Source organism: Lampetra fluviatilis, chromosome 1, assembly GCF_964198595.1.
Source record: "Lampetra fluviatilis chromosome 1, kcLamFluv1.1, whole genome shotgun sequence".
Taxonomy (NCBI): Eukaryota; Metazoa; Chordata; class Hyperoartia; order Petromyzontiformes; family Petromyzontidae; genus Lampetra; species Lampetra fluviatilis.
Window position 1 is genome coordinate 41,273,236 of NC_136275.1, and position 22,284 is coordinate 41,295,519.

At 47.9% G+C, this 22,284-nt stretch overlaps 2 protein-coding genes across 2 annotated transcripts; one reads left to right on the top strand and one right to left on the bottom strand.

Moving 5' to 3' along the window:
* The first annotated feature begins 436 nt into the window (after positions 1–436).
* Positions 437–4,205, top strand: TSR3 (TSR3 ribosome maturation factor). The gene is made up of 6 exons (XM_078863334.1): positions 437–1,113; positions 1,607–1,844; positions 2,731–2,924; positions 3,035–3,208; positions 3,697–3,751; positions 3,861–4,205. Exons 1-6 carry the CDS (start codon positions 957–959, stop codon positions 4,093–4,095), a joined length of 1,053 nt encoding a protein of 350 aa, XP_078719460.1. The 5' UTR covers positions 437–956; the 3' UTR covers positions 4,096–4,205.
* Positions 4,206–4,222: 17 nt separating this feature from the next.
* On the bottom strand, positions 4,223–19,027 carry DRG2 (developmentally regulated GTP binding protein 2). Its single transcript, XM_078863321.1, has 14 exons — positions 18,905–19,027; positions 18,512–18,754; positions 15,852–16,009; positions 15,178–15,267; positions 14,954–15,014; positions 14,605–14,695; positions 13,167–13,239; positions 11,795–11,885; positions 11,019–11,116; positions 7,310–7,386; positions 6,228–6,316; positions 5,509–5,567; positions 5,332–5,385; positions 4,223–4,661 (listed from the first exon to the last, which is right to left on the bottom strand). The coding sequence occupies exons 2-14, from the start codon at positions 18,573–18,575 to the stop codon at positions 4,575–4,577; spliced, it is 1,092 nt and encodes a 363-aa protein (XP_078719447.1). The 5' UTR covers positions 18,576–18,754; positions 18,905–19,027; the 3' UTR covers positions 4,223–4,574.
* Positions 19,028–22,284: the final 3,257 nt, after the last annotated feature.

The following is a 22,284-nucleotide window of genomic DNA, read 5'->3' on the forward strand; positions in this document are numbered from 1 at the left end:
TGAGGCCATTTGAAATGTCGAAGGCACGCTGGCAGGGGTCACGGGAAAGACCCAGGTGCCGCCACAAGCATTGTGCTTAATGCAGACATGATTCCTCGTAGAAAGGTTTCAGTTTTGTTGCCAGAAAAAAGGGGAAAATCCTAATCACACAGCATACTCATCAATCACACAATACAGCCTCATTACACAAAGCAGGCTAATAAATCACAGCACGCACTAATCACACAACACAGACTCGTCAGACAACACAGACTCCTCACACAAGGTTATTATTGGCCAAAAACATCCCAATGCTGCGAAAACTTGGCAGGACCCTCATCATGAATTGTAAACTTGATACTCAGAGAACCACCCCCCCCCGGTGATACAATTGGTACAACCCGTTTAAAGGGACCGCGTTGAACTCTTCACGCCTCCCACGTGGTTTGCCGTGGCGCGTCGCTGATTGGGTGACGCGCGGAGCTCGCGGTGTTCGCCGTGGTGATGGTGGCCCACGCTGCGGCTGCTGCGGCTGTGGTCTTTGAAGCGAGTCGGTGGTAATTAGTTGCCGGGAGGCTGACTCGGTGTGCACGTGGGTATCGTGAGTGGGCTCGGAGCACGGTGGATACAGCAGCGTGTATGTGCGTGTAGAGGCCAGGAGGTGTGGGGAGCGGCAGTGCAGCGGAAAGCGACCCACCCGATTTAGATTCCCGCTCATGGCCGACTCCAGTGACGATTATCTGAACCGGTCCTGGGCCTCCCCGAGGTCGACTCGGCCTAAAATTAGTACCTGGCGCGGTGTGTAAATATCGCCGATAGGGAGACAAAGGTGGCCGAGTGTTGTGCTGGCCACCCACCCCCTCGTGTAACCGTGCTGCACATGCTGTTGTGTTTAGCTACGTGTATAACAGGCAGAGTTGGTGTAAGTGGGTAGTTGTAACGGGTAGGGGGGTGGGTGTACGTGTATCTACTTGTACATGGGGCCACGGGGTCGAAGGCGGGGAGGAGGAGGCGGCGGCGGCCCGGCTGGGCCCCACAGCCGCGCGCCCGCCTGGAAGGAGGCTCGGCACCGGGCGAGGGCGGAGGGGCCCCTGGAGGACAGCTTCGCCCACGACCTGCAGCTCGGCAACTCAGGTGGGCTGGGTGGCTCGGGGCTGGGTGGCTCGGGGCTGGGTGGCTCGGGGCTGGGTGCCCCGTGACGGGGACATTCGTGGGCACAGGGGCCTCATCGGGCAGACCCCGACATACGAACGAGTTCCATTCCGGAGACCCGTTCGTAAGTCGAGCAGTAAGTGGGAACACAATCCTGTGCTGTTTAAATGCACGTAGGTCAGTTATAAAATGTGTTACGGGGTTCAACAAAGGGAAGCGCTGAAACCCTGACGCTTGTACGCACCGTGGTGGTGCATCGTGTACAGCTCGTCGAGATGAGTCGATTGCCGCATCGCCGACCATCAACAGACTGAAAGTGACTGCATCACGGACATTGTGCGAAAATACAAATGCTGGGTTGTCGCAGTACGTGGTGGTGAGCTTCTGATAACTTGACTAGCCGCGCCACCGTCTGTGCCAAGTGTCACGCTCGGCACCGCCGGCGTCTCTGCACCCCCCCACCGCCTCCGCGCAGAGGCGGCAGCGGCAGCGATGGGCGGCGATGCTGAAGCGGAGGGCGACTCTGGCGCGTGCTTCGTCACCAAGATGCCATTCCCGCTGGCCATGTGGGACCTTGGCCACTGCGACCCGCGGCGCTGCACGGGGCGCAAGCTGGTGGTGAAGAGGCTGGTGCAGAGCCTGCGTCTCAGCCAGCGCTTCAACGGCGTGGTGCTGAGTCCCGTGGCCACGCGATTCGTCTCGCCCAGCGACAGGTGCGGGGCTTGCCGCATGATGGCACCGCCGTCAACGCGACTGCAGCAAAACTTTCCGTTCTACCGAACAGGCGTCCCTCGATGTACGAACGTTCGGTTTACTAACTTTCGCGTGAACGCAATTGACAAACGATTGACACATCGATTTAATGAAATGGAATTCCCGCGTTGATGAAATTTAGTTTAGTGTTACCCTAACATGAAACGTAAAGTATTTTACGTAAAAGAAATATAATTAATATTTTCAACAGTGTTAAATATAACTTGTGCAGTAAATGTGAAGAATGCGGAAAACAATTTACGTAATAAAAGTCGCGGGGAACACCGTGCGATCTGGGATCCGCGATGGGCTGCGTGGGAGACGAGAGACGGTGCGAGTTCTACAGCGGCAGCACCGTCACCCTGAGCAGTGCTGTTCCAGCAGTCGACTTCTTTGCGGTGCAAACTCTACAGGAATCTCGCGGTTGAGCCACAGGCATGATCGACCGAACTGTACTTAAATACATTTGGTGCGAATAGTCAAATCTGCGATGGGTGAGGTTTTTCCCACCTTCACGAAATCACACTGACCAGCGTGGGGAAGTATGGTTAAGTAAACCCCACAACCTGCATGGGGTATGGGGATACCCTTGTGCAAAGTAAATATGGGGTTTTAACATTGGCGTAGCCAGGCATTAATTACAGGCGGTCTGTTAGGTAGGCGACTCAAAATATTTATGTACCTGACACACCGCATCCAGTATCTCTCGCTCGCTATGGCTACTGGTCACGTGCCGTTTACTCCAGTTTGTCAGTCACCTGGAAAATATTTGAAGAATTAAAACCCGGCACATTGCCCAGTCGACGCTAAAGCCGGATGGTGGCTGGTGCACGTGCACGCACGCAGGGAGGTGGTGGCGGCGAGCGGCTTGGCGGTGATCGACTGCTCGTGGGCTCGTCTGGACGACACTCCGTTTGGGAGAATGCGCGCGGGTAACCCGCGCCTCCTGCCCCACCTGGTCGCCGCCAACCCCGTCAACTACGGCCGCCCCTCCAAGCTGTCGTGCGTCGAGGCCTTTGCCGCGGCGCTGTGCATCGTGGGTACGGATTCTTACCCCCCCCCCCACCCCCGAACTTCCTCCTCCCCCAACGTTACAAATTGTCGTCGTGCATTGACCACGCATTCCCTCGCCTGGCGTTGGCCGCACCAGGTTTCCCCGAGCTGGCAGAAGCGCTGCTGGCACGGTTCAAGTGGGGGCGCACCTTCCTGGTGCTGAACCGTGAACTTCTGGAGCTCTACGCGCAGGGCGGGGACGAGGCCGGCGTGCTGCGCGCACAAAACGAGTGGCTCGACAACGCCCGCTCCGAGACGCGCGACGACACTGGTGAGATGGGTCGTGATTGTTTACACACAGACGAAGATCCCTCTCGTGTGGACTTAACAGACCATTTGAGGCGAGTAGCGCCTATAAAGGATGGCCAAGCACACGAGGGGGTGGGCAGGTGGCCAGCACGACGCCCGGCCGCGTTTGTCTATGCACGCACCCCTGCAGTGCGCTTCCTGGTTGCACCGAGAAATCGGCACGAAGTCCTGACGTTTCGCCATCGGTGCGTGGAGCGAAATGTCAGACGCCGTGCCGCACACAAGTTGGAGACCTACGCAGTATGGCCACGAAAACTACGCAGTGGTGATACAGCAAGCCCTCGTTGTAAAGCTGAGACTCCAATCTGTCTAGCACAGTGGTCACTTCAGATTCCCTAATACAGGCAATGTCCTAGTTGAGCCAGTTTTTCCATGCAAGCACTGCGGAATGACTGCTTCCAACTGCTTGATATCACGCACCTACTCTGCTGTGCGCAACTGTACCCACAGATATGTTTGATGTGGATCTAAGCAAGGACTGCGTCAACCCAAATCGACTGCCGAGGTAAGCGTTGTCGGTGTTGATCCGCATTCAGTTTTTTCGACTTTACGGCAAGAAAAGTGGCTTTTCATCTTCATGACTAAATAAGCACAATGATGCTTCTCCATCCTAGAGATTTTCCAGAGAGCAGCAGCGAGGAAGAGGAAGGCAGTGGAGATGGTGACGACGGTGGTGATGACAAGAGCGAGGGTGGTGATGGTAACGAGGGTAGTGATGGTAACGAGGGTGGTGATGGTGACGACGGTGGTGATGACAAGAGCGAGGGTGGTGATGGTGACGAGGGTGGTGATGGAGGCACAAATGAGCCATCAATTGAAAAGGAAAAGACAACAAAAGAAGATCAATAGAATTTTTTTTTCACATTTTCAAGTCCTTGGGGAAAAAAAAACTTCTTATTTTGTTTACATTTTCTTCTTAAGAATTTAATTTGAAGTGGAAAAGCAATAAAATATTTCCAAATTTCCTTGTAAGCTTGTCTGATTTTATTCACAAAGATGTTAGTCAAAACAAAAGCCCCGACACTGGAAACCAAATTAACAAACAGCATTTGCACTCCACGGATGTCTGTAGCAGCACTCTTTGTCGCTGAACCCATAAAGGCTCGGATGGTTTTGGCCAAACTAAAAGGCAAAGTTTTACGAAAAATTAAATTACCAAATCTGTTTGATAGCTCGTGAAACAAATGCTAAATTTGTACAGTAAATGCTTGCTCGCTTGTCCGACGCATACACTCACAGCTGTCCCGCACGCCGTGACGTTTCGCGTTGGTGTTGGCGCGCGTGGCGGATTGTGCCAAGGTATTGGGCAACTTCTCCCGTCCTGATCTTCACTTCTTCACCACTTGGATGACGTCATCGTGCTCCATCCTGTGGCCCGCGCCAACCCGCTGGGGGCTGTACTTGGTGCTGGTTCCCTGTGTCAGGGGCGGTGGAGGGGGCAGTGTAGTGGGAGAAATGAAATCAACACAGTGCAACGTTGGGTCTTGTACGGCGCTTTGAGATCCTTGATGAAAAGCACTATATTGATTAAATTGTTATACCCGCCCCAACCCATTAACCATACTTATCCAGTGGAGTATTTACGCATGGTGGAACTGTCATTTGCTAAAGCTGCTCACATATCTGACCTACATATAAAAAAAAACGTATGTTACCAGGTAAGGTCCACTGATCCATGAAGCTCTTTTTCAGAAGCGACCTGGCTATCAGAAATGATAGCTCAATGAAGTGGCTTGTATGTGGGAATTTATAACAGCCAAATCATCTAAACGCATGTTGATTCTAAATGTGGAGGGAAAAACTGGAGAACCCCGAGAAAAATTCACCCAACCACAGGCAGAACATGCAAACTCTAAATATACAGCAGGCGTTGGGATCGGGATCGAACCCATGACCTGTATACCGGGCGAGGGAGATAACATCTCGCCACTGCGACATCCCACCAACACAAATCAGCCCCCAGCGAGTCGGGTACATGATGTACCGCAACGCAGCAGCGCGTCGGCCACTTTGTCAGCTTCACGGACGGAGGCCAAACTCCCGACTCAAAACTGTCGCATTCATGGGTGCCAGCATCTTTCTTACCCACACGAGGGCGTACTTGAACTGGCTGGTGAGGGTCCTGTGGATGACGTGACACTGCAAGAGGAGATTGAAAGGGCACGTTGCGTTTGGGCGACCTCGACCATGGTGCCGCTGTAACCAACGACGAGACACGACGCGCGCGACAGAAGAGTATGCGTTGTGCGGCGCGGCGCTCACCACATGCTCCACTGTGGCGCTGCGCCTCAGGATGAGCCCGCCCTCAAAGTCCGGCCGTTCTGTGGGAAGCAGAAAGCGCAATTGCTCCGACGACTTAGGGATTTTTCATTCATTGCGGATGCACTGCAATGGGAAACGTGCAAACTGTGCGGTAAATACGACAACGTGATTCTGGAAAAACAAGATGTGGGCTATACATGTACAGCCCTTTGTAAAAGTATGGTCTTTATTCCTCCGATTTATCGCAATTCTGCTATAGATGCGGTGTCACTCGACAAGGCATCTATGCATACATCTCATCATCGGTGTGCTCGGTATCGGAATGGCCCAGGCGGGAGGGGATTAACCAGCCTCCCAAAAACCCCTACCAAGAGGGAGGCCTTTTAAAACTTCAGACAGGAGGTGCACTTCACATGCACTCTTCCAAGAGATCGTCACATGACGGTCAAAACAAATACTTTAAATTCATAGGGCTAGATTTCAGTCAAATTAGGTGCAAAAACAAATTTGGCAAGATGGTTTATGTTTGAAACAAACATTGGTGATCAGGCTGACACTATCAACTCCCTACACTCAAACCAGACAAATCATGGGCATCTGAAACCCATGTTCAAACAAATGCAAGATCTCAGTGCCCTGACCTATGTTCCCTCCGAGGATCTGCAATCCTCAGAATAGGTGGAGTGCGGAGGGAGGTGAGTGAGTATGTGAGCTCTCACCCCCTCTCTTTTTGGTGTAGACGCGAATGAGCGCCAGGTATTCCCAGAGCACCTCCAGCAGGTAGTCCAAGTTCAACTTCATCTCACAGCTGCGGGCAGGACACAAGTGTGGGTGCATGAAACCATCCGCCATCTTCACTACTAAACCTTGCCTTTAGACTTCCACTGTCCCATCTCATCCTCTAGGCTCCCAGGCTCCACCGTCCCTCTGTGTTCCCTCCGCCACCTGCGCCCAGTCTCACTGTCGTTCATTTTCCCTTCTCGCTCCCCTCCACTGGAACCAACTCCCACTGCAGCAGGCAGAGCAACCATCTTCACTATCAAAACAACCTGCAGCTTCCATGTCTCCCTTAGAACCCCCATCACTTCTCCCCTAACCCATCCTACTACTGCTACTCCCTGCCCCTCAGCTACGACCAGGCCTACCCCAACCCCTGTCACGACCCCAACTCCTCCCCTCCTTAACTACTTCCACCTGTCCTGTCACCATAACTACACCGCCACTTTTAATAACCTCACTCTTTATTTTAACCACTATTATTTTACATACAATTTTACAATTCTTGTAAAGCACCTTGGATTAAGGCGCTATATACATCGATATAAATGTATACAAGACAACTGTTTTGTTGACAGGTTTTTTTTTGCTGAGCTATAAATGCAATGACTCCACGATCAATGACTGCACACACATCTCACGCGAATGTCATCCCTCTGTAACTTTCGGAACACAAGACGACTTCTCGCAACTCCCGAGGCCAAACGCGTGTTGGATAGCATCAGAATCCACGCGTGTTGGATAGCATCAGAATCCACGCGTGTTGGATAGCATCAGAATCCACTCGTGCGCACGACTGCTCTTCCTCGCGGCGCCAAGGTTCTACTTGTACCTTCGCTCCGTTTATCATTTGTGCGGCTCTTCACGTCCGTCTCGTTCACCCCTTCGAGCTAAACATCACATCGGCATCTCATTTTGCATAACCCCCACAACTCGGGAAGAGGATGGCTGCATGCCTAGAACGTGACAATCCGCGGGCTGCACCTCCGGGTGCAGCGGACCCGAGGGTCCCCTGTGCTCGCACCTGATGACCACGCTGTGAGGCTCCCTCGCCAGCCTGTCCACCTCCTCCAGCGAGATCTGGTCGATCTTGTTGTACACCTGGAGGCGCGCGGGGCGGTACGTCATGGTTAGGGGGGGGCATGTCACAAGTCGTGCGTCGCGCATCGCACGTCACATCGATCTGCCAGCAGCCGATGAATCCACCCAAGCCCTCGTCCAATCGCAACTTAAACTAATCAATTCTTTATTTTACCAGGTAAGGTCCACCGAGCTATTAGCTCTTTTTCAGGAGCGACCTGGCCACACATCATCATAGCTCAACGAAGTGGCTTATCGTGTGGCAATGTATAGTAGCTGCAGGAATGTAATGAATAGCAGCAGAAAAATAATCAAAACGTACGTTGCTTCTAAATATGGAGGGAAAAGCCGGAGGATCCAAAGAAAAATCCACGTGACCACCATGGGGAGAACATGCAAACTCAAAATATACAGCAGGCATCGTCAGGATCTGGGTCAAACCCACAACCTCCTGCATCCCAGGTGAGGGAGATAACATCTCGCCACCGCGGGGCCCCAATCAAACCATGTGACAAATTGTTTTGTCCGAGACTGTTGTCATCTGCAGCTCTGACACTTGGAGAGTTGCAGTGTTGAGCTTATTTAATTTACTGAGAAATAGGAAACGGCATAAAAACTGAGTTTATAATTTGCTTTTGAGAGTGTACATATTGTAAATAAATTCTGTTATCTGTCGACAGCTTATGTTTAATGTTTATTTAGTTTTGTCTTTTTAACACGTAGGCTTTCGCGACCAATGTTATTCATAATCAACGTTTTTGGGTTTAGATTGCGTTATTTATAAATGTGTCGTAACCCTCCACCACCCGACACGGCCAATCAGTAAAAATGTGTCACGTTGACAAAAGACAAATAGTTCACTGCTTTAGCCCACCGGTGTGTTGAAGCCACAACATTTACAATTTGAGTACGACGTTTCGCTGGTAATTGCATCCAGCATCATCGGGCAATTCGCCAGAATGGTGAGGCTCTGCTGTGTCTCCCGTTCTTATATAGAGCAGCAGCAGGGTGACGTCATCATTAACTCATCAGGTGCAAAGATTCAAGGGGGGAGTGATTGTAATTATATACTAGATTAGTAATCAGGCTATTGTTACGATGCGAGTTGTAGATTAGTAATCATTTGGAATGTGTTTTATTGTGATTGTGCTACATTAGTAATCAGTTAATGTTTGTTTCCCTTATAAGGAATTGTAATGTATCTTATTTAATAATACGCTTCCAGGCCGCACTAAGCCTGTAGCTGTCTGAGCGATTAAAGTTATTTCTGTTTCTCTCAATTTCAATCGATTCTCTAATTAGTCTTTGCCAGTAGTAACTAGTTTTACACAACACTTCTACGTTGTCAAAATCAATTGAGTGTCCCTGTTGGCATGCGTGTTCTGCCACTGCCGACAGTTGTGTTTGTGATAGTTTAATATTTCTCTGGTGTTCTTTTAGTCTTACACTAACGTTACACCCTGTCTGTCCAATATAGCATCTGCCACATACACAATTAATCCGATATACACCTTCTGTTGATAATTTAGGTAATTCGTCTTTAGTGCACGTTACTAGTTGTTGAATTTTGTGTACTGTACCAAATCTTACTGTAATGTTTTGCTTTTGCAAAACACGGGCTAATTTGTCAGTTACTCCTGAGATAAATGGTATTTTTATTGTTTTAATAATCTGATCGCTTTCAGCAGTGTTGCTTTGCGATCGTGATTTGGCTTTTAGTGCTCTGTTAATTTGAGCATTATTGTAGCCATTCTGTCTTAGTGCTTCTTTAACATGTTTAATCTCTCTCACTAGACTTTCACCATCTGACACTGTTTTAGCCCGATGTATGAGCGTCTTGATAAGAGAGGATTTCTGAGCTGGGTGATGATGTGAATCTGCATTCAGATAGGCATCAGTGTGCGTTTGCTTTCTGTAAACGCTGTGTGTTATTTTACCATTTATGCCATGCCCAAGTAAAATATCCAGGAACGGGAGTGTGTTATTCACCTCCATTTCCATGGTGAACTGAATGGCCGGGTTTTGTGCATTGAGATGATTTAGAAAATCGTTAAGTGTATCTTTACCATGTGGCCAGACAACCAAAGTGTCATCCACATATCTAAACCAAAAGGATGGTTTTAATGTGCTCGAGGCAAGTGCTCTGGTTTCAAAGTTTTCCATGTACAAATTTGCTATAGCAGGAGATAAAGGAGAGCCCATTGCTGCTCCCTCCCTTTGTTTAAAGAATTCGCCTCTCCATAAGAAGTAAGTGTTATTTAAACAATGGTCTGCGAGTTTCGGAATATCTTTTAGTAAACCTGTATTCTTTACCAGTGTATCAAGTAATTTAAGCGACTCGCTCACTGGAACCTTAGCGAATAGTGAAATCACATCAAAACTCACCAAAATATCATTAGGGTTAAGTTTAATATCTTTGATCATATTCACAAGATGTTCTGAATTTCTTATGAATGATGTCCTACCGATGTAAGGCTGTATTTGTTTAGTTACATATTTTGCTAATTTATATGTGGCAGAGCCAATTGTACTGACTATAGGTCGTAAAGGGATGCCGACTTTATGGATCTTTGGTAGCCCATACAGTCTAGGTGGTTTTGAAGCCCTTGGCTTAATTAGGAATTGCTCATTTTTTGGGATTAATGAATTTGCAATGATTGCAGTAGTCTTACGTTCCAAAGTATTAGTTGGATCTCGTTTAATTTTAATGTAGGTACTTTCCTCTAATAAATCTTTAATTTTATTATCATAATCGGCTCGTGACATCACTACTGTAGTGTTGTGTAAAACTAGTTACTACTGGCAAAGACTAATTAGAGAATCGATTGAAATTGAGAGAAACAGAAATAACTTTAATCGCTCAGACAGCTACAGGCTTAGTGCGGCCTGGAAGCGTATTATTAAATAAGATACATTACAATTCCTTATAAGGGAAACAAACATTAACTGATTACTAATGTAGCACAATCACAATAAAACACATTCCAAATGATTACTAATCTACAACTCGCATCGTAACAATAGCCTGATTACTAATCTAGTATATAATTACAATCACTCCCCCCTTGAATCTTTGCACCTGATGAGTTAATGAGTTAATGATGACGTCACCCTGCTGCTGCTCTATATAAGAACGGGAGACACAGCAGAGCCTCACCATTCTGGCGAATTGCCCGATGATGCTGGATGCAATTACCAGCGAAACGTCGTACTCAAATTGTAAATGTTGTGGCTTCAACACACCGGTGGGCTAAAGCAGTGAACTATTTGTCTTTTGTCAACGTGACACATTTTTACTGATTGGCCGTGTCGGGTGGTGGAGGGTTACGACACATTTATAAATAACGCGATCTAAACCCAAAAACGTTGATTATGAATTAGTTTTGTCTTGCTCAAAGGAATCATGGCCAATGGTCGAGAATAATTTACGTGGGCAGCCAAGGAATGGAACGCGAAAGATGGTGGGCGGCAGTTTTGGGAGACCATCCAGCAATGAATTGACCAAGGCTGGTGATGATGATTTTATGTAAATGTTCCCAAGTTATTGGATGTAATTATACATTTACATCTGGCAATGACACTCACAGCTCCACACAGCTCCTTGCCAAACCTCCCTATGCCCTCCCGCCCCTATGTGCCTATACCCTTCTTACGTAGAGACACGGCATGTAGACTCGGTTTCCGACGATGACATCGATTAACTCATCCGCGGTGCAGTCCTCTCGGAAGAGCACCTCGGCGTTGAAGATTTCTGCAGGGCTAGGGTCAAGGGTCGAGGGACAGCTAGGACTCACGGGGGAGGGGCGCGCACGGGTGGGCAGCGGGGCGCTTGCATGAAGCTAGAGACGGGCGTGAATGCTACGCGTGAAACGGCGGTGCACTTTGTAGCTTCTAGACGGGCGCTCTAAGGTGCAAAGGCTCACTCGTGCCCCCGCTGGCAAAGTGGTCTCCAGGAGGGGAGGCTCTTAGAGCGCCCGTCTAGAAGCTACAAAGTGCACCGCCGTTTCACGCGTAGCATTCACGCGATGTGTTTTCGCTTGAACGCGGTTTTTCTTTTACGGAACGTTTTTCGCTTAAAGCGCACCGCGCCCGCTATAACACAAGTCTAGTCGTGTGTGACGGACTACTTTTCTGAGCGGCGTGGAGGGAAAGCCTGGAGGAGCCGGAGAATAATCCACATGACCACGGGGAGAGAGACATGCAAACTCCAAATTTCCAACAGGAGTCAGGGTCGGGATCGAACCCATGACCTTGTGAATACTGGGTGAGGTAGTTAACATCTCACCATCGAGGCGAGATTTCCAGGTGCAGAAATGTCTTCAGGGCTCACTGATCTCAGCTCCGATTAGCACGGCTGGCTACGTACGGTGCGAAAGAAGTTCAACATACATACAACATACGTCGCACTGAGCCTGGCGCGCAAGGATACTGTACTCGTGCAGGATGAGCTGACACAGCTTCTCGGAGCACTGGGTGAGGGGTACAGTTGAGTTGAACGCCAGACCGCCACCTTTCTTTTGCTGCAAGAGAAGAAGCGTCGCGTCAGCTGTGGAATTGTCAGCTGAATTCTTTATATATATGTGTATGTATGTCAACATCCGAATAGTGGGTAGCAGTGCAGTAAATAGCTGCAGTAAATAAAATACGGGTAGCCCTCGATTACAAAAGCATTCATCAAAAAACGCACATAAAACGACATTTTGTAAATCTGAATGACTTTTCCCAAAAATATACACTACCTAAATTACTTTTCACAAGACAAAAATAATAAAAAAAAACATAAATATTAAGAACGATCAAATAATAATGAACTTAAAACTAAAATAATTAACCTTTGCAGTGAATTTTAAACATCTGCTGCATGTTGGAATGCCTGTAAAGGTGATGTGGAGGCGTTGCGGCTGTTGCAATTCAGGGACACCGTGACACTGTCGTGGACGGATGACGACGCAACCTCCAGCGTGCTTCTCGTTTGATGATCTCACGGCGAGTGGCCGCAGTGAAATTTCATTAACGTAGAAATTCGATTTCGTTAATCGAAAAGCGTCAATAATTTGTCAATTGCATTAAAGTGAAATCTTGTCAACCGAACCACGTTCGGAAATCAAGGGATCCCTGTACTGTACTGTGCTCCCAGGTCTATGCTCCCCACCTTCACCAACCTGCGCCAACCAGCATGATGACGTACGGTCAAACAGCCCTCGTTGTCTGAAAGGGGAGGAGGCCCTCACACGCTGATAAATAGGAAATCCAATTTGGGACATTTGGCTTGCGTAAGAACATGGGACTGCGGTCTGGGATGTGGAAACCTCACGGACTCATCCCTCTGTTGTGACAACTTGTTTGTCCGTGGTTCTTTTGTTTTGGTGCCAATTCTTCATTTGTTTATTCATTTCAATTATCTGAGGGTTTTCATTTTCTTGGCTGGTAGTTATTATAATAGATAAGATTTGACCCTTGTATATAATTAATGTAGAGCATTGTGGGATGCAATTAGCACGAATCATTCTATATGAAATGAAATTATCATTATTAGCAGTGTAAAGACAAAAAGGCTGCACTTGTACAAACATGCAACGTTTCACCTCCCCCTTGAGTCAACAGATCATTACGATTCAGGATTGAAATTCAATTCTATTATTGATTCAATTAAATGCCGAAGGGTGATACTGTATATGCAAACACACACGAACAGATGTTGTGTACGGATGAACGCGTGAATGGTACTCATCCCATGTAAAGATACCTTTATCGAGGTCTCAATCCCTCCTGCTCACATACAAGCGCTGCGAACAGCTCACCTTAAAATAGATGTTCGGCTTCTGTACATTGAGACGAATCCCCACGGCTTCCAACTCCTTCTCCAGAAGAGTCCTGAGCAGGGTGGAAGGGAATCTCCGTGTAATTTAGCACAGCCATTGCTTACGACACAGCTCATAATTAGAGGCAGACCTTGCTTAGCACGACCCCATAGAACGCCAATTCTTTAGAGCGCTCTTGGTCCTGGAGAAAAATGTAACCACAAAAAAAATCCAAACATCTATAAAGCACTTACGAGTGAGAACACGCAGCAGCAGCGCTGGCCGAGGAAACGCAGCCGCCCCCATCATTCGCTCAGCCAATGAGAGCGACGAACACTATCAGCCAACCAGACCTCACCACCCACCCGCGTGATTCGCTTATTATGATTTGTGGTCACGATTAAATTTTTTTAATCTACTTTTTGTTTCAGAGTTATTACAGTACGTTTAGCCAGGTGACAACTCACGGGGCCAGGATAGAGTCCCAGGCTCCACCGAAAAGAAACGTCACCACAGACATTTAGACCTAGGGTATCGATAAGACCCAGATTGGGAGTGCAGCAGCTCCAACGTCGTCTGGCACCGCTGGCTTGTAGGAGTAGAGTAGAATTCACTCATCAATACAGTACATAATACTTACTGATGTTATAATACATTATTATCATTTATCAAATGTTTACCAGTTGTATTATTATTGTTAGCGATATTACCGATATCGCATTGAAGACCTCATATATTCATTCAAAATAAATAAAAATACTGTCAGCAATGCATCCCCATACAAACAATAGCATCACCCCTTCTAGCGTCGATTCGATGAGCGCTCCTCACTTCCCCAGGACCACATCTTGAGCGCTAAACAACGTCTGCCTGGGCTGAAGATTCACTGTGCAACCTTTAGCAAGAGGCTTGATGTTATATCCACCTCTATTATTCACTAACCTATTGAAAGCATCGCCAATTAACCCATTGTAATCCTGTTATATGCGGATGGATTAATTCTGTTATCTGTGTATACGCGGATGAGAGGGGCGTCCTGAAAGTGTTAATTCTTCCGATTATCCACATCTTTCTCAGATAAGAGGAATTACCGCAAAGCTACAGAAAATCAATCTTATTGTCTACATTTATCTGCAGATAATAGTCAGACAGATGTACTATTGGCAGATCCTACTATTTGTGCCTATCCACAAACACATTTCAGATGTAGATAAGCACAGAAAAATCCAGATATTAGGATGTATTTGCCCGCATTTTGGAGAAAATCATCTTATCTGTAAATATGCGTCGCTCATAAGATTAATTCACGTGGATATCTGAGCTTCACTGTAACATGGCAGCATGCATGTAGACGTGCGCAACAGCGGGCGACAAAGGCAGTGGTGAGCAACCGGTAATAGGTGAGGAAGTGTGGGGAGATGATAGCCACTGGCCGTACCTCTGCACATCCCCCTTGGTGGCATCCAGCATCATGATGACCACATCTGCCGTGCGGGCCACAGCAATCACTTGTCGCCCACGCCCCTTACCTACACACCGAAGCGTGATACGGTAAGGATTTATAGTGACTAAATTGCGTACGTGCGCTGTATAGGAAGTGGAAAAAAAAGGAAAGTCTTGAGTCTGTACTCGAGTCAAAAATGTTGAATGCATGGCTGTATGCCGAAAATAACGGATGCAAAAAGGCACGGTGGAAAAGGCCGGAGCCACACAAATTCACTAACTCATCCACTCAGTCACCCACTCAGTCCCCACTCAGTCGCCCATTTACTCGCCCACTCACTCACCCTGGGCAGCCCCTTCGATGATTCCCGGCAGATCCAGGAGCTGAATGTTGGCACCGTTGTACTGCAGACAACATCCATTTGTACACGTTGGTCAACGACAAACCGCATGGCTTGGGCAATATAAATAACAAAGAGTACCGTAAAGGCTGGTACACATCGCTTGACCATTGCCATATTGTAGGGATATTTATATTGAATGTTAAGTACATGAGAACAAAACCAACCTCTATGACGCCCGGAATGCAGGTGAGCGTGGTGAACTCGTAGGATGCGCACTCGCTTGCCGTGGCAGTCACCAGACTCAGGAAGGTGGACTGCGCATTAGGAGGGAGGATCGAAGCAGAGTGGAGGAAAAGCATTGGGGGGAGGGCAGACAGCGTGCACAATCACCAGGTAGAGCAGTGGCGTGGTGGTTCGCGAATGGCACTATGCACCCAGCTACCTGAGTTCAAACATTAGTGGGGACTGATATATGAACTGGTCCTGGTACTCTCTCCTTTACAGAACTTACACGAACCAGCATGGTGAAGTATAGTCAAACAAGCCCCATGAAAAACATGGCATGGAGAAGCATTCACTCAGCAGCAGGCTGGCAGAGCTATCACATTACACGAACTAATAACAGGCCACTTAACTTTGGGAGATGAGAGATTACTTCACGATGATTAAACGTGTTCAACATTTACGCAGGGAAAATAAAGCATCCAAAGCAAACAAAATTCGATCATAAACAATTACATTAAAGCTTCAGGGTAGCTCCGAAAAGGCTGGCACAGCATGAATAGCAATGAATCGTTACATTCCCAATCCCTTTCACCACCATGTTGGCGTATTACTCTGCGGTCAAGGGTGAGCTTCCGGAGGTGAGCAGTGCCTACAGCTGCATGAAGGAGCTCACCTTTCCCACGGAGGGAAATCCGATGAGGGCGACGCGAGCATCCCCGGACTTCATTACATCGAAGCCCTCGCCCTTGGCGGCCGACTTTGAAGGTTCCAAGAGCTGGGCACGGTACTTGGCTAGCTTGGCCTTCAGCAAGCCCAGATGGTACTCCGTGGCTGAGGTCCCACAGCCACACACACAAAGACCCCCCCCCCGCATAGCCTTTAGAGACTTTTGGTGCAAATGCTGTTTGTGAGCACCAATGAAGGCTGGCACGGCACACAAAGGGTGGCCAGCACAACCTTGGTCTCCCCAGTGGCGATGTTTACACACTGCACTAGGTACTCATTTGAGGCTGAATCGATCTAAGGGAAGCTCAGGACCGGTTCAGATGTTCGTCGTAAGCGGGAATCGATCTCTGGTCGCCGTGTTCGTAGCACAGCGTGCGAGCCACTGTGCCATTGCTCCCTATACACACAGCCAAATACACACATAGATGCAAACACGCATACACAAGATCCTTACACTTGTACAGACAAGCACATACGCACAGACATGTATCCACCTACAGAGATGTAAACACACATAAGAGCCAGAAACACATACGTGCAGCCACACACACACACACATTTGCAAACACCTACAGCCACACGCATGCATACACAGCCACACACACACATTTGCAAACGCCTACAGCTACACACACATACACAGCCACACACAAGCATCATTTCTATACAGTAGCTGAGCAGATGCCTAATAGGCCAAAATGTCAAGCAGCCAGCAACCATCAACACAATCAACGTTTTAATCGATAAGACTTAACTAATTTCATGAATTGGGCAAGATTATATATTGGGAAAAAAGGCGATCGGAGGGAATTCCAAAGTCGAGCAGTGTTAGTAACTGAGATGAGAAGTGTAAGCTGCAGTGTGGTGGTTGAACACAGTGTGGGTGAGACAACACAGTCAGTGTCTAGTAGACCAAGTCCTCCACATGGGGGGAGGAATCAGTCAAGTTTATGGGAACACTAGCCAAGGTAGCAGTGACTGAAGAGTGATAAGGAGATTGACTGCCGATGAGCGAGTGACTGGAGTGAATTGGTGAGTGCTGGATCATCAATCACCTTGACTGCTTTAAGTTGAATTCTATGTGTATATTGACATCAACTATACAGATGCACACATGCACAGACATGCACACATAAAAGCCTCAAGCGCATACACGTGCACACAAGTGCGCATGTTTAATATAAAATGTATTGCAAGACAGATTTTAAATATTTGTTTGAAATGTCACTATGGTACATGAATAGTTAATGTTTCAGCCCACTGCCGGTTAAGGGCCTCCCCCCACCCCCTGTGGGTTTTTTTTTTATCACACTTCACCATGTGCTGGTCGGTGCAGGTTGGTTAAATAATCCCATTCAGCCCACATTCAGCAGTGGATTGACACAAAAGGAAAAGGTAGTCATAAATCTTGGGGTCATCTATGAAGCCACACTTTCCTTCCAGGCTCTTAATGAAATATATTACAAAGACTTCATTTTTCCATCTTAGGAATGTCTCCCATATCCGATCCCTTTTCTCTGCTGCAGATGCAGAGAAGCCGACCCATGCCTTCATTTCATCTCGCATCGACTATTGCAACGTAATCACTCCCTGCTGTGGCCAAGAATGTGCTTCACAATGTATAGGGTGTGCAGAATGCGACCGCTCAGGTGTCAACCAGAAACACCTTGAGAATAATAGGTTTTCCACTTTTTCTGGCAACAAAACAGGTGTTAACATGTTAAAACACCAAACTGAAACCTTTTACAAGGAATCATGTCTGCATTAACCACAATACTTGTGGTCACAATGCAAACAAACAAAAATACTCTGATAATATATGCATTGTCTTTGAAACTGGTTGGTCCACACCAGAGACAGCTTTCTTTGGAGCCTCGTCTCAAACGGTGTCAGACCAGAGGACGCCAAAAGGCGTACAGCACAAAGACAACGCCACTATCAGGGTAATGAGAGCTCGGGGTGAGCAGCTACATCATTGCCAGAAAAAAAGGGGAAAACCTATTCTCATATTTTGGTACTGGCAAAGGAGGTCCCATGATGTAGCAAAAAAACCTTCTTCACATTGCATTACACCCTGTTGGTCTCTCTGCACTGATTTCCAGATTCACAGATGATTCCGTTTAAAATCATCTCGCCAACTTACAAGGTTCTGCATCCCTTTGCCCCAGCCTACAACAGAGACACGCTCCACCCGTGTCTCCTCAAGGTCTCTAAGTTCTGGGGGTGCAGACCTCCTCTGCATTCACAGGTCACAGAGGAGTCGGTCGATGGATGCCCATGCGACTGCCACTCTCGAACGCTCTTCCACAAGATCTCAGGATCTCCGAGTCTGTCGACATTTTTAAAACACGTCTTGAAACATATTAATACACGTCCGTTTATTCAACTATCAGTTAATCGTTATTTTCGAATTATTTATATGCTGAATGTTTGCTGCTGCGTCTTATACAAAATGACAGACGCACCACCACTACCTGTGGTCTCCACGTAGCACGGTCACCACGGTTTAATTTTCCCATGGGATATTTTCTGCCCCCTCCCCCAAACCACTCCAAACCACGGAATCCCTCGGGAAAATACCGGCTGCAATTAAGCCCTAACCATCACCTTTATTCTTCTGCGTACGGGAAATCTCCCTCTCGATCTCCGCAATCTTTTCCAGTATCCCCATGGCTTCTCACGACCCCGGCGGGGTGAGACAAGAGAAGGAGAAGACGAGACGAGCGGAGAGGATGAAGACAGCCAAGGGTGTCAGTCTCTCCAGCACCGTCTCGGGCCGACTCGGTCGGCCGAGCGCGAGGCGCCTCTCCCTGCAGCACCGCCAGGAAAGGGTGGTGCTTCTCCTGAGGCCTAGTGGGGAAAGTCAAGAAAAACGACACAAATTTAAGGCGAGCGACACAGGGGGTTGTGCGTCGCGTCTGTGTCGCGTCGCGTGTGTCCCGTGCTGTCGGTGGAGCGGTGTGCAGGGAAGAGTCGCGAGGAAGAGTCGCAGACGCTCACCGGCACTCGCACGCGTGGGGTGACGGCGCGCAGGCGCTGAAGCTGACGGGAGATCCAAGGGACCGCGGCGATTTGCGAGCCTGGCAGCGGAACTTCCCAGAGTCCCCGGGACGCCGAGGGTGGAGGGCTGCCCCGTGGACTCACGAAGCCCCATTGGACGTCGATGTAAATGTTGTGTCGTCAAACCCGCCGCCACCCCACACAGCCAAATAGTAAGGAGTGTCACGTCAACAACACGTGCCAATTAGTCACACCAACTACTTCAGGTACACAGGCGTGTTGGAGAGTAATTCACAACGTTTACAATTCGGGTACTGTGACCGTTTCGCTGGGGATTACAACAACAACCACCACCACCGCCTTCATCAGGCGATTAGCTAGAATTGTGTAAAAGTCTTCCTGTTCTGGTCTTAAATAGACAAAGGGTGATGTAATCAATGTGAGCCGATAAGGTGCGAAGACCAGCGGGGGGTTAACTGTTTTTATTTTAGCAGAATCAACCTGGCCCCAAATGATAGTTTAACGAAATGGCTTTTTGTGGAAATGTATAGCAGCCAAATACTCTAAAAGCATATTTCTAAATGTGCAGGGAAAACCCGGAGGCCCCGAAGAAAAGTCCACGCGACCACGGGGAGTAATAAACGAGGCATGAGCTGCAGGATTATATTTCCTGAAAAGCACGTGTGTGTGTTTTGGGTCTTGTTTTTTTTAATAGATTCATTAATAACATCGCCCTGAAGAGTACCAATATGTTGTAAGGGTCTAGGATCGATCCCACGACCTTCTGTGTACGGGAGAGTACTGTAAATAGAACGTAAGCATACAATTTGGTTTTTAGACACTCACCATAATCCATGAATAATATCGTCAACCAATTCCATAACGCGCTGTCAGAGAGATCCGAATGGATTCCTCGTCACATGAGGCAGATGTGGAATCGAATTGTGGAAAAAGACAAACACGCCTAAGAAGTTCAGTTTTCAGTTTCATTTATTTGGTATAGCCATGTGAGCCATTCGGCTCTTGAATCGGGTGCAACCGCAACAAACAAAAAACATGAACAAGAAAACATCTTAAAGTGACTACGCGCAAACAGAAAAATCCAGGAAAAAACAACAAAAACTTCCAAAAAAAAACACCGTATACCAACGCTGTGTGCAAAAATCCCAGAGGGATGCAAGTCAAACAACAACAACCACAAGACAACTTAGATTAAAACCATAAGTCTAACTCCGTACTACAACAAACAAACATGGCCAAACCAAAAAACTTTTTGAAATCACCAAAATAAAGCCATAAAAGCAATGTAAGTGATCATAGGAATTGTGACCGAAATTTCACAAGAAACGACATAAACAACATGTACCACCAAACCCTGTAGCCATAGCTGGCTGCATGAGTCACTCCACAACAGCAGGAGCATATTAATTAATAACCTGGCACTGTGTACCGTACTTATTGTTTGGAAATAACAATAATGTACCGTCAACATTTTGTAGCCATCACTGACACATGTTCTATATCCAGATGGCGAAAACCCATAACTTCCGTCTCCGAGTGCGTCCGTGGGAACTCCTCTACACATGTAACGGGCCTCCACTAGGGGAAACTCTAGACAGCCTGTCCAGAAGGTGTTTTGGCCTACTCTTCCACTCTGGCCAGCCGTCTTGAAGAGTACCCACACTTTACTCCACCACGCACCTTGCCGCTCGACTGTGGTGTACCCATTTACACTGCCGCCTTTACAGAGGCGCGGGGATTGAAGAAATTCGGCCCCAGTCGTTTTAGCCGCCGCCCCGGGAGATGGCACCAAACCGGCGACATCTGAATTTCAAGTCGAGCGAGGTCACCATCACATCGCCAGTCCAGGTTGACAATCGGGCATGGCTATTTGATGCGTCTTTACACACCTACTGGGCACGCTGCCTAGAATTAGTCGAGTTATGAATACAATGTATTTGTTTGCATGACACCACAGACGCGCTAGGCACACGTGAGAGACTAAGTGCCCTATCACGGGCGGACATGTGCACACACGTCTCTCGTTTCACAATGAAAGCCAGAGCGCGTTACCGTAATTTTATTAACCTTATCTTGTTAATTGCATTACTGGGTTAGTGAAGGAAATACGCATGAAAATTGTTGAATTCCTTGATATACTTTGCAGTAATAAACGAGGCATGAGCTGCAGGATTATATTTCCTGAAAACCACGTGTGTGTGTTTTGGGTCTTGTTTTTTTTAATAGACTCGTTAATAATATCGCCCTGAAGAGTAGCAATATGTTGAGTGATTTTTAGAGCAACGGTCCTTCACTGCAGAGAGTTTGGGTGTTGAGTTTGATTTGTTACACAGATGATGATCCCGTTTAGCCACTTGCTCGGCTGTCTTGCACAGGAGATCCGTGGTGCTGCGTGAGCTACAGTAACAACACAAAAGACAACAAAACATCAACATCGCAGAGAACGAGTCCTCCAGGAATATTGCACAACTAACAAGCGAGATATTTGACGGCCGTAAACGAAACAGATGCGAATAAAAACAACCCAGTGCGAATAACATAGAGAGCAAAAGTTGCCAGAAAACAGTTACAACGACCCACCCACCGATTCTCTCTGCGTGACACCCACCCACTGATTCTCTCTGCGTGATAGACGCACATGTCTCCCGTCAATACTGCGGCTCTCGCACGTACACGCGCCGGCGCGGGCCAACGTTTATATTTTAATATGCACGCGAGTCACACACACACTGATTGATATCACACACACACACTGATTGATATCACACACACACACTGAGTTATATCACACACACACACTGATTGATATCACACACACACACTGAGTTATATCACACACACACACTGAGTTATATCACACACACACACGCACAACGCGTCAAACATCAGTCTGTACCAAGGTTTTATTCCCGGCGCGAATAGTGAACCCCTGTTTATGGCCCCCAGGGAACACCCCACGGGTAGCGCCTCGCCTCTCGTCTCCCACCCTTCGCGACGTGTCACTCTCTCGGGCTCGGCCGAGCGGGCGAAGGGGGCTGAATCGACCAACTGAACGACCACTCACCTCGCAGACAAACTCACGGCGCCACACGGGCACGGTGGGACTTGGGGATGGGTCGCAGCTACACCCGGCAGGCGTCACGCGGATGCTGAGGGCGGCTGGAATCCACCACGGATCGCAGGAGAACTCTGATCTAAATTCGCTCTCAGAGCTCGTCAATCCCCGCGTGACACGATGTCATCCTGTACGGCCAATCGCGCACTTTACCTGCCGAGTTTTGAACGTATTCTTAGATTTTTTCGGTAAAGTCACGTAGGTAAAAAAAGTCTTCCTGTTCTGGTCTTAAATAGACAAAAGG